Source organism: Clupea harengus, chromosome 23, assembly GCF_900700415.2.
Source record: "Clupea harengus chromosome 23, Ch_v2.0.2, whole genome shotgun sequence".
Classification (NCBI taxonomy): Eukaryota; Metazoa; Chordata; class Actinopteri; order Clupeiformes; family Clupeidae; genus Clupea; species Clupea harengus.
Window position 1 is genome coordinate 7,105,784 of NC_045174.1, and position 16,070 is coordinate 7,121,853.

At 39.2% G+C, this 16,070-nt stretch overlaps 1 protein-coding gene across 1 annotated transcript; it reads left to right on the forward strand.

The window, feature by feature from the left end:
• The first annotated feature begins 700 nt into the window (after nt 1-700).
• On the forward strand, nt 701-4,778 carry mrpl27 (mitochondrial ribosomal protein L27). The gene is made up of 4 exons (XM_012814542.3): nt 701-808; nt 1,116-1,244; nt 2,008-2,075; nt 4,041-4,778. Exons 1-4 carry the CDS (start codon nt 769-771, stop codon nt 4,245-4,247), a joined length of 444 nt encoding a protein of 147 aa, XP_012669996.2. The 5' UTR covers nt 701-768; the 3' UTR covers nt 4,248-4,778.
• Nucleotides 4,779-16,070: the final 11,292 nt, after the last annotated feature.

The window sequence follows — 16,070 nt, forward strand, 5'->3', positions numbered from 1 at the left end:
CTTTTGTAACATAATACTAAATTATACTTCATTGTTTGTAATACAAAAAGCAGGGTATAGGGTAACAATTGTGTGGGTCCCTGCTCATGTTGGGGTTATAGGTAATGAAATGGCAGATGAGACAAAAACTCTCTTTGGAAGAGATACAGGTTGAGGTGGAGGTGACACTGGGAAGGTCTGAACTGGAGGAAGTGACTGAACTGAGAGGAATGAACAAAGTTAGAATCTATTCCGTGGGCGGGTCAAGTGAGGTGGGGGTGGTCCAAGGCCATATAGAGAGACTCCCTACATGGCTCTGTGGAAGTTTAATATTAATAACACAATCAGCAGCTAATCAGAAGTGCTTGCTCAAGCATATTGTTTATGACATAAAGAAATCATAACAAACCGCCTGGGTAGTTTTTTTCAGCGTTTTTGGATTGGTAGACATGCCAGATACCCAAAATTAAAGTGTAGAAGCACTTCAAAAGCGGAATTTTCATAATATGTCCCCTTTAAGGAAATAATGACACAAGTCAATGATAGAACTGTGGGGGGCCAGGTTAGGTTCTAATTGATACAGGGTTTGCTAAAAGAATGTAAACATACATAGACCAACAGGTATATGTTAACTCTATTCCGTTTTGTATTTTGTTTGCTTTGCCGGTTTGCTTATGACCACTTTACGTAATGAGCAGTGATGGTATGAGTTGAAAACCAGTAGGTGGCAGTAATACAGTTAAAAGTGCCCAGTCTGCCAATAACCTCTAAAGAAGAAGAAGATCCACTATGGCGGCGCCCGTGTCCTTGGTTTCACGATTTAAAATTGGTAATGTGAATGCGATGCACGTTAACAGTATACTTAAAAATCTTTGAATATTTAACATGAGTAATGTTAAAATATTAAAGACTAGCTGAACTGACTCTAACATTACTCATCTTGTCATCTGATATCACTTAAGTTAAGGTGACCAACTGTAACCATAGTTGACGTTCAAACAGATTTGTATAGATGCTAGATAGTAGGCTACGCTTTGACTCTAATTTTCACCATTCATTGTAGTGTAAATGAGAAAATCTACACGGGACCACCCAACGTAAGCTAACATTACCGTAAACACTGTTCGCCATTGTAGGTGGGTTGCTCTCCCTTCAGTCTTCTGTCGTGGTGAGTGCGCGGTATGCGTCGAAGAAATCAGGAGGCAGTAGTAAGAACCTTGGAGGAAAGTCTCCTGGACGCAGATATGGCTACAAGAAACTAGACGGTAAGATATTCACAACACCCTTTCTTCATTTAGTTAAGCACACGCGGTTACTAAAAAGCGAGTTAACGTTTATTCTGGGAAGTCGTCTTGACACTACATCAGTTACCGAAAAAAGACGTCAATGCATTTCAATTAGGAAACAAAGTAGTCTGTGTTGAGGTCCGAACTAATATGAACGCCTTGCAGATTTTTAAAAAGTGGCAAGTGGAAACCAAGCATCCAGTAACTAAGTACAACCCGATTCTTCTTAGACGTTGCTTAAAGGCGCAGTTTGCGATTGTTTTCCAATACATCTTGTCAAATTCAGCGAATTTCTCGTCGCAGTCCTCTAGCTGTCAGTTACGAAATTGTATTAGGGGCACCTATGCAGTGAATGAACGGGGGGGTCACTGTCAAGGTTGTGAGTTTAAGTCTAGTGCAGGACTGTGCTGTAAAAAACGCAGGTTACACTAGTAACTCAAATGTAGGTCTATTGACCTCGACCTAAAGCTACAATTACACCCTGCCCAAAATTGATTTAGGTCAAAATATGTGGACGACTTGCTGTTCATACTGGCTGTGTTGATTGATTTTGAGTGGTACTACAGTTCACGAGCTTGTAGATGAGGATGCATTAACTGTCAGAAATAGTCATAGGAATCTTATATACTATGTCATAATTGGACAAACTCACCATATGCGAAGCAGAGTTTGCAGTGCATCAAAATTATGGTTATCTTGGGAATTATGCTTAAGAAAACATTATTATCCTTTTCATTTTTAGGTCATTTTGTACATGCCGGAAACATTGTTGCAACACAGAGGTTGATGCGCTGGCATCCTGGAGGTCATGTAAGTGTGTGTTTTTTCCCATAACATATTTTTGAAAAATACTTTATGTGGGTGTTGTTTTAAACGTGAGCTATTTTGTTGTAGGGGTGTGCAGGGATAATCAACTATTTGGCTACCAAGCAAGGGCTGAAAACAATGAACCCACTTGATTGCCATAATAACAGGGAGTGACATGTTACCCCTGAATTTTGTAAAAGGCAGGGGTTTTCAAGATTTCACGAGGCATGTGGAGCCAAACTATAAAGTTCCCTCCTGCCAAACCATAACAAAGAGAGTGGAGCTTCTTTATGAAGAAGCTCCTGCAGCCAAAAAGACAACTCTGCAAAGCATCGTCCATGTAGCAACAGCAGAGGCATGGACAGCTCCAATGAATGATTCATATATGACAATAACTTGCCATTACATTGATTGGACACTTCAAATAGCGCAAGGAATGTGGACCTGATCAGTTATATCTGTGTGCATTATATAGCCAAGGTGCGTTATAAAACCGAGGTCTATCTGTGGACTATCCCGTGATCAGCACCCTCCTACACAAGCATCTTAACCCAGAGAATGGTGAATATATAACCCATCTTAACCCAGAGAATGGTGAATATATATAACCCATCTTAACCCAGAGAATGGTGAATATATATATATATAACCCATCTTAACCCAGAGAATGGTGAATATCTAACCAATCTTAACCCAGAGAATGGTGAATATATATGTAACCCATCTTAACCCAGATAATGGTGAATTTATAACCCATCTTAACCCAGAGAATGGTGAATATATATATATATATATATATATATATATATATATAAAACCCATCTTAACCCAGAGAATGGGGATCACGGTGCAGAAGGAGCCACTTCTAATAATTGTACCTGATTTGTTTTTCCACCACATCCCTAGTAGCCTGTAGGCCTAAGTTAGAATGTTTCTGTGTAATAAAGAGTGCCTCCATTAGATTTGGCATTTATTGTAGGCTACTTTGTTCTGTTTTTACTGTAGTTTTGCATCATCGTTGTAAAATACAAGGAGTTTTTGTAAGTGGTTACTTACCTTAGAACATCATAACATAAGTTCTAGCAACAGATATAAAGCCAGGGATTTTGACATCATTATTTGCACCCGCCCCTCCGGTGTCCAGTTCGGAACTGTGTACAAATATAAAAGCACAGAGCGAGTATGGCATTAGAGTATGTCAATGGATGACACCCAAACGTCAAGTCCTGCGCACTTCACAGCACTAATTTCATTATAGCAATAGGATAACCTGCTGCATGTATAACTAGTTTGTTATGCACACTTCGCCAGTGATTAACCAAACACAGCCAAACTTAATGATAATAAACTTTACCTTTATATGGTCCACTGAAGTTATGTATTATACAGTTAAGTCAGCTGTTTCAGTTATGATTCATAATTCATGATGAACTCGTAGATAGTTGAGCCTGGCCAGTGTTGCTTGTGTCATTCAACCAAATCTGACTTTAAAGACTTTCTTCTTTTAGAGCAGCAACACTTTATTTTATTTGGACTTGGCGAACCGAACCAAAAATGCAATGGTAGTAATAGCATCTTAAAACATTCAATGAAAAGACATTTGATCAAAAAGCATACATTTTAGATGGACAGCTAACATCATGCACCGCAACAAAGGTGACGGTATCAGCCTATAAGGACTTAAATAGCATCGAACGGGGGGGGGGGGGGGGGGGGGGGGGGGTGTAATCAAAGATCTACATTGTTACACTTTGACATTACACATAATTGGTATCAGTATTTGATTTTCATCTATCAACATGCTTTATATTCATTGTGGTGAGATTTCAGTTGTCAAAAGTGGTAGGCACGTGTTCCCAGCATAATTGACGCTCATGCACACAACTTATGCTGGTATGCTCACTCATGCTGTTTGTGGTGTTGTGTTATATGCCTTGTCACAGAGTAAATCCTGAGGTCTCTCCCCAGGTTGGAATTGGGAAAAACAACACCCTGTATGCCTTGGAGGATGGCACTGTTCGGTTCACTAAGGAGGTGTTCATTCCTCTGCCTCACAGTGCTGAGGCAAAAGACATGATCTCAAAGCTGCCACAAGGAGCTGTGCTGTACAAGAGCTTTATCAGTGTGGTTCCAAAGAAGCAGGAAATTACCTTTAAACTGGTCGGTATGTTGTGAGAGTGAGCTCCAACCTCAGAACAGTTCCAAGATCTCAAGAACACCTGGAGTTTTTTACTTTAAAACCTTGAAGAAAAGCTTGCCCTTTTGAAGTTAAGATATTTAAAGAATATGACCAGTCAGCCTCACAATTTGTAAGATTGATGTACATTTTAAGTGTGCTGGGCTCTGTTTGGGATCATCATCATTTAGACTGTTTAGTAAGTGTGACTACCCTAATGCTTGAATCTTTGTGTTCAATAAAGTATATTCAGCCAACCAAGCAAAAATCTGCCTAAAATTGTCCTAACCATGAAAACTATTTAGTTCATAAATCCTTATTATTTGTAATCATATGCTTTGTTTTGTTATAGCCAAAGTGTATTCCTGATTTCCCCAACATGTACATTTTGGAAATGTTTTAATACGTCTGGAATGCAAGTCGCACACAATGTTCTGAGAGGATGTACAGTATTAACATGGCACCATTGGTTTAAAGCACTTTTCAAGCTAACAGTTAAAAAGAAAATAAAGAATTCTTTGTTGTCTTTGTTCAATGTTATGTCACATGGTAACTAGTCAAGCTATTGTTTTTAGTAGAGTATTGTTTTAGTAAGTATTGTTTTTAGTGGAAGAAATTCCCAACAGCTCAGTAGCTGTGTTACTGTCTTAAATGTTACTGTTATGTTATTGTGGTACTATAAACATAAATGTAAAAAGTGTATATTGACACAACTCAACTATTTTGACAAATAAAGTAGAATGAGTCTAAGGCAAAAGGAATCCAAATTTGGGTCTGACATTTAGGTGCATCCTTTGGCATATACATTACATTGCATATGACTGCCTTTCTTGCTCCTTAACACTGGTAAAAAAAAAAAAACAGTTATGATTGTAGGCCCTAAACATTTGGGAATGGCACTGTCCGGTCATTTAGCACAGTAGGAGGGACCCTTTCCAGATTAAGTGGAACTAAAAACGTTCCTTCATGCATCCTATAGTTAGGAATGGTGCATTGAGATCTGGCAGCTGGTGTTGAACCTACGATCAAAAGAGCTTCCTTGGCTGTTGTTCCAACATCTCTTATCTATTGCTGCTATAGCCCTGCAGAATACTTGCCATACACCAATACCGGCTAACCTCTCCTCATGTTGCTTCTTGCTTATTTTTATATTATGTTGTTGAGGCTGATGAAGTGACATTATTACTTGTTCTTTTTGGGTGCCTAGGAAGTGACCAGGGTTTGTGTCCCAGTCTCTTACTTCACCCCTAGTCTGATTTCGTACTCCTTTAAGACTAATGCAGATGGATGTGATAACATTGTCCCTCACCGTCATAACTTCTACTTATATGTGTACCACAATTATTGGCACCCCTTCATTTAATATTTTGTGCAGCCTCCCTTTGCCGAGAACAGCTCCGAGTCTTCTCCTATAATGCGTGATGAGGTTGGTGAACACATGGCACGGGATCTGAGACCATTCCTCCATACAGTATCTCTCCAGATCCTTCAGATTCCGAGGTCGACGCTTATGGAGTCTCCTCTTCAGCTCATCCCACAGATTTTCTATGGGGTTTAGGTCGGGGGACTGTGATGGCCATGGCAAAACCTTTATTCTGTGGTCGGTGAACCACTTTTGTGTAGATTTAGAGGTGTGCTTCAGATCATTGTCCTGCTGGAAGGTCCAACCACGGCCCATTTTAAGCTTCCTGGCAGAGGCTGTTATGTTTGCATTTAATATCTGCTGGTATTTGATGGAGTCCATGATACCATGTATCCTAACAAGATGTCCAGGGCCTTTGGAAGCAAAACAGCCCCACAACATCAAAGATCCGCCACCATACTTCACAGTGGGTATGAGGTGCTTTTCTGTATGGCTATCTTTCTGTGTACGCCAAACCCACCTTTTATGTTTGTTGCCAAAAAGCTCTATTTTGGTCTAATCTGACCATATAATACGGTCCCATTGAAAGTCCCAGTAACATTTGGCAAACTGTAGGTGCTTTACTTTGTTGTTGATTGACAGCAGAGGCTTTTTTTCTGGCAACCCTCCCAAACAACTTGTGGTGATGTAGGTGGTATCTAATGGTAGTTTTGGAGACTTTCTGACCCCAAGACTCAACTAACCTCTGCAATTCTACAGCTGAGATCCTTGAAGATTCTTTTGCCAGTCAAACCATCCTCCTCACGGTGCGTGGGGTCAATGTACACACACGTCCTTATCCAGGCTGATTCTTAACATCTCTTGTCACTTTAAACTTCCTAATTATTGCCATGATATGGAAATGGGTATTTTCAACTGTTTAGAGATTTTCTTATATCCATTTCCTGATTTGTGCAACAACTTTTCGTCGCACATCGTCACTGTGTTCTTGGGTCTTTCCCATAGTGATGAATGACAGGGAATTTGGCTTGTGTGACACTCATATTTATACCCCAGTGAAACAGGAAAACAGGAAGTCATGGTTGAGTTCCTAATCAAACAGGTGAACCTAAAAATGTAAAACATGATTGGAAATATACTTCAGTTAGATTTTAATTATAAGATTGTCCAGGGGTGGCAATAATTGTGGCACACATGTTTTGGAGAAAAATATTTATTTAATGTAAAAAAAAAATCATTCTTTCAATAATTTTACTTCAATGAAAAGGTAAGATTTTTGTGAATATTTTGAGTGAAAGACCAAGAGGATAAACGGCAAAGACATATTTTTTCATAGCCTGGTGTGCTCATATTCACTAGGGGTGCCAATTATTCTGGAGGGCACTGTAATTAAATAATAATGTGATTTTAAACATTTGATGTCAACAGGGCATTGTAATCATGATTTGGTACAAAAGCAGCATCCAGGAAAGGCCTAGTCCTTTAGGAGCAAAGATGGGCCATGGATCGCCAGTTTGCCAACAAATGCCTGAGCGAATAATTGAAATGTTTCCCAAAGAAAGATAGGAAGGGATTTGGATATTTTACCCTCCACGGTGCATAACATAATTAAAAGATTCAAGGAATCTGGAGGAATTCTGAAACGCAAAATGCGACAATGAAGACCCCGTACCGTTGCACACCTTAAGACTTGTTTGCAGGAAGAATGGGACAAAGTTACAGCTGGAACGCTTCCTCACTTGGTGTCTTCAGTCCCTAAATGTCTTTTAAGTGTTGAAAAGGAATGGCAACATTACAAAGTGATAAATGCTTTACTGTCTCAACTTTTTTTGAAATATGTTGCAAGAATCTAAATTGAATTAAGTGTTTATTTTGAAAAAACAATACAATTCATGAGGTAAAACATCAAATAATGTGCTTTCGTATTGTTTTCAATGTAATACAGGTCAGAGAGAATTTACAAATCACTGTTTTTAGTTTTAATTTGTAATTTGTAATAACATACCGTCCCAACTTGTTCTGATTTGGGGTTGTAGAACAGCTTAGTGGGTGTACAGTGAGCTCGTTAAGTTACTATGATAAGTAGAGCAGAAGCTGAAAACAGTACACAGTAAAATATGCACTGTCTGTAGCCCACTGCTGCTAAACACAACAACTTGGCTGACATGTATGTTGCAACAGGTGCTGGGTTTTGATGCCTCATTCATGAGTATAGGATGCACTAAAGAGGGATGTCTTTAGTCTAGATTTAAAGATAGAAAGGGTGTCCGCCACTCGGATGGAGGCAGAAAGATTATTCTACAAGAGGGGGGGACGATAGCAGAAGGTGCAATTACCACCAGTCAGTATAAGCTAAGATCAATCCTTTAAGTTGTTACAGAATCAACAACCTAATCCTTTAATGCATCAGGTGAAGAAGCTATTGAGTCCACCATTAAAAGTGATTCATGTGTGTGCTCCAAGTAAAGTTTCATTTTCCCTTTTTTTCATTCTCTGAAGACAAGAGCCGATATACAAGGAACTAAATGACTAGCATAAAGCCAGGAGATAATAGTAGCCACATACCCAAGGCCATTTGGCTCTCATAATACGTTTCCAACACCATTATGTCCGAGAAATGGGATGAGCTTACTATCTGTATAAAGTTGGTGCCAAGAAAAGTCCGGTGTGATGCTCCCAGGACCACCTCAGCTTTGTTACGCTGTAGTAGCTTAATACATCTCACCAGTACTGCAACTTCTCCAATCTAATTCTTAATATAGATTTTAAGGCATATACATATTCTACAACACCTATTGTGCTTTTTGATATTCTTGGAATTACAAGACCTGCACTCTGGGAATAATGAAGTGGTCTTGGTGGACAGTAGGGGACAACCGTAGGCAAAAGTAAAAATCCATTCTACTTTTGACAGGAAGCCAGTGCAGAGTGGCAAGTACAGGTGAGATCGGTTTCTGTTTTTTAGTTCTTGTAAGTGTGTGAGAGGCAGCGTTCTGTATTAGTTGGGGGCTCTTTATTGAGTTGTTGCTACATCCGTGCAAGAGAACATTGCGGTAATGTAATCGTGACTTAATAAAAGCGTTGATTAGTTTGTCTGCATCTTGGAGGAATAGGACTTTCCTTATTTTTGGCAATATTGCGTAAATAAAAAAATTATGTCTTTCAGATCTGTTTTATGTGAGTCGGGTAAGACTTGGTTGATAATTACACCAAGTATAGACCAGATTCAGTGAAAGATGGAAACCCAAATTGGTGTTGATAATCCTAAACAATGACAATAATCTCTAATGACTCTAGGAGGTGCATTGACTCATCTCGTTATGATCCATTTGTGGAGTGGCACCACCTTGTTCAAAATGTTCAAAACAAAAACAGCCTAGCCTTTTACTCCAATAGCTCCAATAGTAATGTTTCAAACTTCTGCTAGATATTCTATCACTAGATGATATCATAATTCACACATGTATATGTCAGTGTGTTTCTCCAAACCACACATCTGTTAGTAGTTTTATAATTCACTAACTGTCAAAACTGTGATTGATTTATGACCCCCAGGTAATTATGATTGACACGTGTCAATGTTTTGATTGATTTATGACCCCCCTGCCACCATGATTGGCATGTGACAAGATTTGACAAGGTTGCTCATGATTCAACCGAAGGCTATCTCTCTGTTCTCAGGGTAACACTATGTCATTGCACATGCTAATTAAGTCTTAGAATGTCTTGGCCTAGCAGGGTGTGTGTGAGATTTGGTTGATAGCCCCTTTTGTTTTAAAACACTTTGTCTCACATTGTGTACACATCACCCCCTCAACCCATAATATACACACCCAGTGTTCTAGCAGATGACTCTCTCTTTCACACACACACACACATACACACACACACACACACACACACAGTAAGAGATGAGAAAGGTGTCCACCTTGTTAAGCAACTGTGTATATACAACACATTCTGGGGCCACTGGAATAAAAAAGTCATCCCATTAGTTGATGGTAGAAAACGGACAGAACATTTTGAAAAATTATATATATAAAAAAAAGGTAAACTAAATTCTGAACAAAAAGCCTTAAAATCTCAGTTGAGAAAACAACTATAACATTACCAGAATTGAATACAAAATGTAAATCCCTCAAGAACAAAAAAAAATCATGTGGTGTAAATGGAGGGTACAATCAAATGCTGAAACACAGGACACCTAAATTAAGAGAGGCAATCTTGAAATTATTCAATTTAATCCTGTTCTCAGGCCACTTTCCAGAACAATGGAAGGTGGGCCACAGCACACCAATTCATAAAAAAAGGTGACAAACGTAATCCTGACAACTATAGAGGCATCTCACAGGGAAGCAATTTAGGGAAATTATTCTGAGGCATTCTGAACAACAGAATAACACAATTTATCCAAAACAATAATATCATAAATTCATCCCAGATAAGTTTTTCTCAAAACAACAGACCAACTGACCATATATACACATTGCATACACTCATAGAGGAACATGTACAAAATGTTAAAAAAGGTAAATTATATGGCTGTTTCATAGACTTTAGCAAAGCTTTCCACTCAGTATGGCACGACGGATTTATGTTGAAATCATAATCATTAAAGACATGTATAAAAAACAATAAATGCTGTTTAGGAATGCAAGATAATGGTTTGACCAGACAAAAGGAGTTTGACAAGGCTGTTGCTTAAGTCCAACTTTATTCAACATATACAGTATATATCAATGATTTGGCTACAGAGATTCAAAGATCTTTGTCCCCAGGTCTTAAACTTCTAAATGAAGAAATGAAATGCCTGCTTTTTGCTGACAATCTCCTCCTACTCTCCCCTAGTGCAGAGGCGCTTCAGGAAAGTCTGAATATTCTTAACGAATAAAGTCTAACAAGGGCCACTTCCAATTAACCTGGATAAATCCAAAATCATGATATTCCAGAAAAGACACTCCATACTTAATAGTAATTATAGGATCACAACTGGCAAACAAAAACTTGAACAGGTAAAAAGATATTGTTATTTAGGATTAATGATTTCTTCCACAGAACAAACTTACCTTTCCAAAAACCAAACCCCTTAAAAAAAAAAAGGAATGCAAGAAAAATGGTTTGACTCGGAATGCAAAAAACATTAGGAAAAAACTAAGACAATTATCCACCCAAAAAACACAGGGCTCCAGACAATCAGGACCTACGTATTCAGTATGGAGATACACTCAAACAATATTAACAGACACTGATAACTAAGAAAGAGCACCACCTCAAAAACCAAGTCAATCTAGTTGAAGATTCAATAAATTAAAATAGCTTCTGGGACCACTGAAAGGCCTTAAACAAAAATATTAATAATCTAATGATTCAAGATGGAGATACAGTATATGGATTAAACACTTCAAAGATCCATATCAAGAAACCCGCAACACACCAAAACGAGACAAAATACAGGACAAATTGAACCAATTAGAAACATTCATTAAGGACTACCAAAACCCCATAGATTACGAAATTACAGAAAAAGAATCAGGCCAAAAACTGAAAAGCTAAAAAGGTAGAAAAGCCTGTGGCCCTGACAGCATCCTAAATGAGATGCTTAAACACGCAGACTATAGATTCAAATCAGCCATTCTGAAACTTTTCAATTTAGTGCTTAGAACCGGCTTCTTTCCTGAAGTATGGAATGAAGGACTGATAAGCCCCATATTTAAAAGTGGAGACAAGACAGATCCACAATATTACAGGGGGATCTGTATAAATGCATGTGTAAGAAAAGTCTTATGTAGCATCCTAAATTCACGAATCTTAGGCTTCATCACAGAACACTACATTTAGAACTACAGATCATATCTTCACATTTTTAGTAAGTCCAACATAAATTCACTAGCTTTATAACAATGAAAACTATTTAAGTACTGCTTATCCAAGTCACTTAAGTTGGAACTTCAATGAGTTATTCAGTAGGTGTTAGTAAATGCATTTGAGTTGGAATTACATTAATGAGTTAGGTCAGTGTAATGAATGTCGGGTTTTTTTTCATTGGGGGAGAGTTGAGAATTGTATAGCATAAAGGGAAACATGTTAATCTAAACATTTATATTTAGGCTTAGGGAGATAAATATAAACTATACATGTTGAAATTTAGTTTTTGTTTTGATATGCAGGAGTAATTTCAAGGTATTACTCACGTTTGTAGTAGTAACCATGTTACCATTAGTGTTTTTATGGCAAACAAGTTCAAAGTTTGTGGTTTTAAATATTTATAAAACTACTTGTGTATCTTTTGTTTTGTTTCTAATTGTCTTTGTGAGTCAATACTTTGTTTGTGTTATTCTCCTGTGTTTGTGAGTTTAAAAGAGTGAGACTCTGTGTAGCTTGGTTTATCTCTGTCCTAGTCTTAGTTTAAAGTCCAGTCGTTTGTCTGTGTGCTTCCCTTTGGCTCGTTAGTCCTCCCTGTTTGTGTGCTATTCCCCTGATCCCTGGGTGTATTCCTAAATAAACTCCTGTTTCCTTGAAATGACCCGTCTGAGCCGTTACGTCTCGTGGACCTTGTCCCACAGGACATTGTGAGAAGATAATGGGTGCCATACAGTATTTGTTTTCCAATTACCTACTTAATGGTTTAATTTAAAAATAAAAAAAGCTTTTTACTTTTATGAATAATTTATACAAGTAAATGTTATATATATAAAAAAAATTGCGATTTTAAGATTAAATGTTACCATTTTTTTATCGGAATGGGATGGGCCCTGAATTTTTTAGTGTGGTGAAGTAGGGTCTCAAAGGTTTTTGTAGTAATTCAACATTGATTGATATTCCACTGAACCACCAGACGACAGCTATGCATGCAAGTCCAACCAAATTATCTTTGCTTTCTTAAAATGGTCTTCCACAATCTGCCTTCATAGAAACTTGCCATGGACCTCAGTACTAAAAATATGGTGTCCTGGTGTATAATGGCTTTGTGTTTTTAACCTTGATTATTTTAAATAGCAAATGTTGTGGAACAAAGCTGCGTTTGATACAGTCAACCACCGCATCCTTCTGTCCATACTGTCAAGTATGGGCATTTCTGGCAATGCGCACTCCTGGTTTGAATCCTACCTCACTGGGCGCTCGTTCAACGTGTCATGGCAAGGTCAGCTGTCTGTACCTCACCGCCTCACCACTGGGGTGCCCCAAGGCTCGGTGATGGGACCTCTTTGCCCTATCATCCGCTCGCATGGTTTTTCCTAACACTGTTATGCCGATGATACTCAACTGTTTCTGTCTTTCCCTCCTGAGGACACCACGGTCTCGGCGCGGATCTCGGACTGTCTCTCTGATATATCCACATGGATGAAAAATCACCACCTTCAGCTGAACCTGGCCAAAACGGAACTGATGGTCTTCCCAGCCAAACAGGTCATCCACCACAACATCAATATCAAAACTGACTCTTTATCTCTTGTTCCATCCAAAACAGCAAGAAACCTCGGGGTCATTATTGATGACCAACTGACCTTCACGGCCCACATCGCCTCTGTCTCCAGGTCGCGCCGCTTTGCGCTATACAACAACCGCAAAATCAGGCCGTACCTAACCCAGTATGCCACCCAGCTGCTGGTGCAAACCTTGGTGAGTTCCCGCCTTGACTACTGCAACGCCCTCCTAACGGGCCTGCCGGCTTGTGTGGTGAAACCACTACAGATGATCCAGAACGCGGCGGCGCGTCTGGTGTTCAACCAACCGAAAAGGGCACACGTCACCCCGCTACTCATTGAGCTCCACTGGCTGCCAGTAGCTGCTCGCATTAAGTTCAAGTCACTTATGCTTGCCTACAGAGTGCTTGCTGGTTCTGCTCCCACCTACCTAAATGCTCTTGTAAGGGCAAATGTTTCACCCAGGACGCTGCGCTCGTCTAGTGAGAGTCGTTTGGCACTGCCGTCTGTGCAAGCACGGCAATCCAGACTATTCTCATTTGTAGTTCCACGTTGGTGGAACAAACTGCCTAGTACTACCAGAGCAGGGGCGTCCCTCTCTACCTTCAAGAAGCTTTTGAAGACCCAACTCTTCAGAGAGCACCTCCCTTCCTAACTGGCACCTGACTAGCGCTTAACTTGCACTTCAGCAGTTACATTCCTGCACTTCTTTTTCCTTTTTTCTAGGTCGTTGTTTTCTAATTCTCATGTAAAGTAGTATTTATTGTTACACCATGCTTTTTATTGCTCTTAGCTTGACTGTTCTCTCCCTTGTACGCCGCTTTGGACAAAAGCGTCTGCTAAATGACTAAATGTAAATGTAAATGTAAAATGTAAATGTAAAGACCTCAGGTATTATTTAGAGAAAGTGACAAACATTGGGACTTCCCCAGTGTTCAGGACGAAGAGGTATGTTTTCTAAGTCCAAGCCAAATCAAATATGGAAGTTAAATTAGATTCAACAAGAAAATTTGCATCATATTGCCACCAGTATTTTGGTTAACATCCTTTTTTCTACTAGACTAAATATCTATAGATAGTCAATCAAAATACATGAGTGACTTTATTTGTTTTAGTTTGAAAGGGCCTGTGTCCTCTCCCAGAAGAGGTGTAGACTAGTATGGACAGGTATGTGGCACATGGGTCAATAGATGCGCTGTCTGCCAAACGATCATGATTTGTATCAAAGCACCATGGACCAAAATCCCTTAGTGTGTATAAGAGGTGTTCATTGTCAATTGTTAGGTCACACAAGGAAGAGAGAAGGACTGTTTTACTCAAGTTTATTGAAACTGGCAGTTGGGCACGGATTTTGAATAGCAACACTTGAAATCAGGTCTTACAGCTATATAACAAAGAGTAGAATGAATTTGTCACCACCGTGTCCATTGCTGTCTGTCATTACTCATGTCATGACAAGGGCAAAGAATCCGAAAATATTTCTCAAATGGTTAACCAGGTTAATGAGTTCACAGCGCATTGCAACTGCTACGAGGAGAAATGAAGACTGATTGAGGGGGAAAATGTGTAATAATGTGTAATGTGAGGACACACAGTCTCAGAACTGTTGTTGTGGAGAAAACTATCATTTTATAAAAATTATGCAGGAGCTGAGTTTCATTAGCATCAGGTCTGGCAACTACAACAACCTACTTCATCTTGTCTTCTCATGCCGTCTCGTACCTGAAAGCACTTGATAAGCTACAGAAGAAAGTAGGCAGGCCCTAGAACACCTGGAGAAGGATGGTAACAACCAAGTTGGAAAAGATAAGTCTGGCATGGCAAAACCTGCAGCAAAAGACGGGGAGAAATGGAGAGATCTTGTTGCGGCTTTCGTTCATATTTTGATAAAAGATGTGTAAATAGGGATTGATTGATATATGTTTTGTTTTTTGTTTGTTGTTTTTCACAGCCTGACCATCTGAACTGTGGTCCCAAAAGGTCCTATCCACTTCCCAGCATACCTGAATATCAGGAAGCAATGAGCAGCCATGAAATTCAAGAACATTTAAATTTGTTCCTGCCCCCATTCATATCTCAGCAGTAAAGAAGGAGTAAACATAACCACAAAGCACATCAACAATATCTTTCATCTTGTGGCACAACAATCAAACTTACCTTTCCAAAAACCAAACCGCTTCAAAAAAAAAGAAAAAGGAATGCAAGAAAAATGTCCAACAAAAATTCACTAGCTTTATAGAAAGGAAACTATTTAAGTACTGCTTATCTATTTAAGCCCTGACCATTTATCCACAAAAAAATCCAGAGGTCAGGGAAAGAAATTCACCATTGGTACTTGTTGTGCCACAAGATGAAAGATATTGTTGATGTGCTTTGTGGTTATGTTTACTCCTTCTTTACTGCTGAGATATGAATGGGGGCAGGAACAAATTTAAATGTTCTTGAATTTCATGGCTGCTCATTGCTTCCTGATATTCATACTTTGCTCCCCTCTATAGTGAGTTGTTATGTTATATAATTTACATACATACATACAGTACGCATGCGCGCACACACACACACATACACTTACAGCAAGCCCACTCACATACACGCGTGTGCAAACACACACACATACAACACACACACAAACACACACACTTACAGCAGGCCCACTCACATACATGCGTGTGCAAACACACACACACATACAACACACACACACACAAACACACACACACACACACACACACACACACACACACACACACTTACAGCAGGCCCAGACAGGAGGAGGACAGACTGAAGGTACACAGGACCTACAAAAATGAAAAACGGGTCCCACAGACCCGAACACCATACAAGGATTAAGGTTCTATTTGCAGGTTAAGGTACAACCAGGGAACTGTAATCAATGATTTAATTACCCTTTCCTTCAGATGAGCACAAGAATCAGATTTTCTGAACTAAGGATTTGTATTCACCTAACTTCTATGAGGATAATTTGTCTGACTGTTCAAAACATAAGAGAACAGGGTAGAGAGTATTATTGCACT

Coding starts and splice junctions, on each gene's coding strand:
- mrpl27 (XM_012814542.3), top strand. CDS start 769: ATGGCGGCGCCCGTGTCCTTGGTTTCACGATTTAAAATTG. Junction 809..1,115: donor GGTTTCACGATTTAAAATTG/GTAATGTGAATG, acceptor TCGCCATTGTAG/GTGGGTTGCTCTCCCTTCAG. Junction 1,245..2,007: donor TGGCTACAAGAAACTAGACG/GTAAGATATTCA, acceptor TTTCATTTTTAG/GTCATTTTGTACATGCCGGA.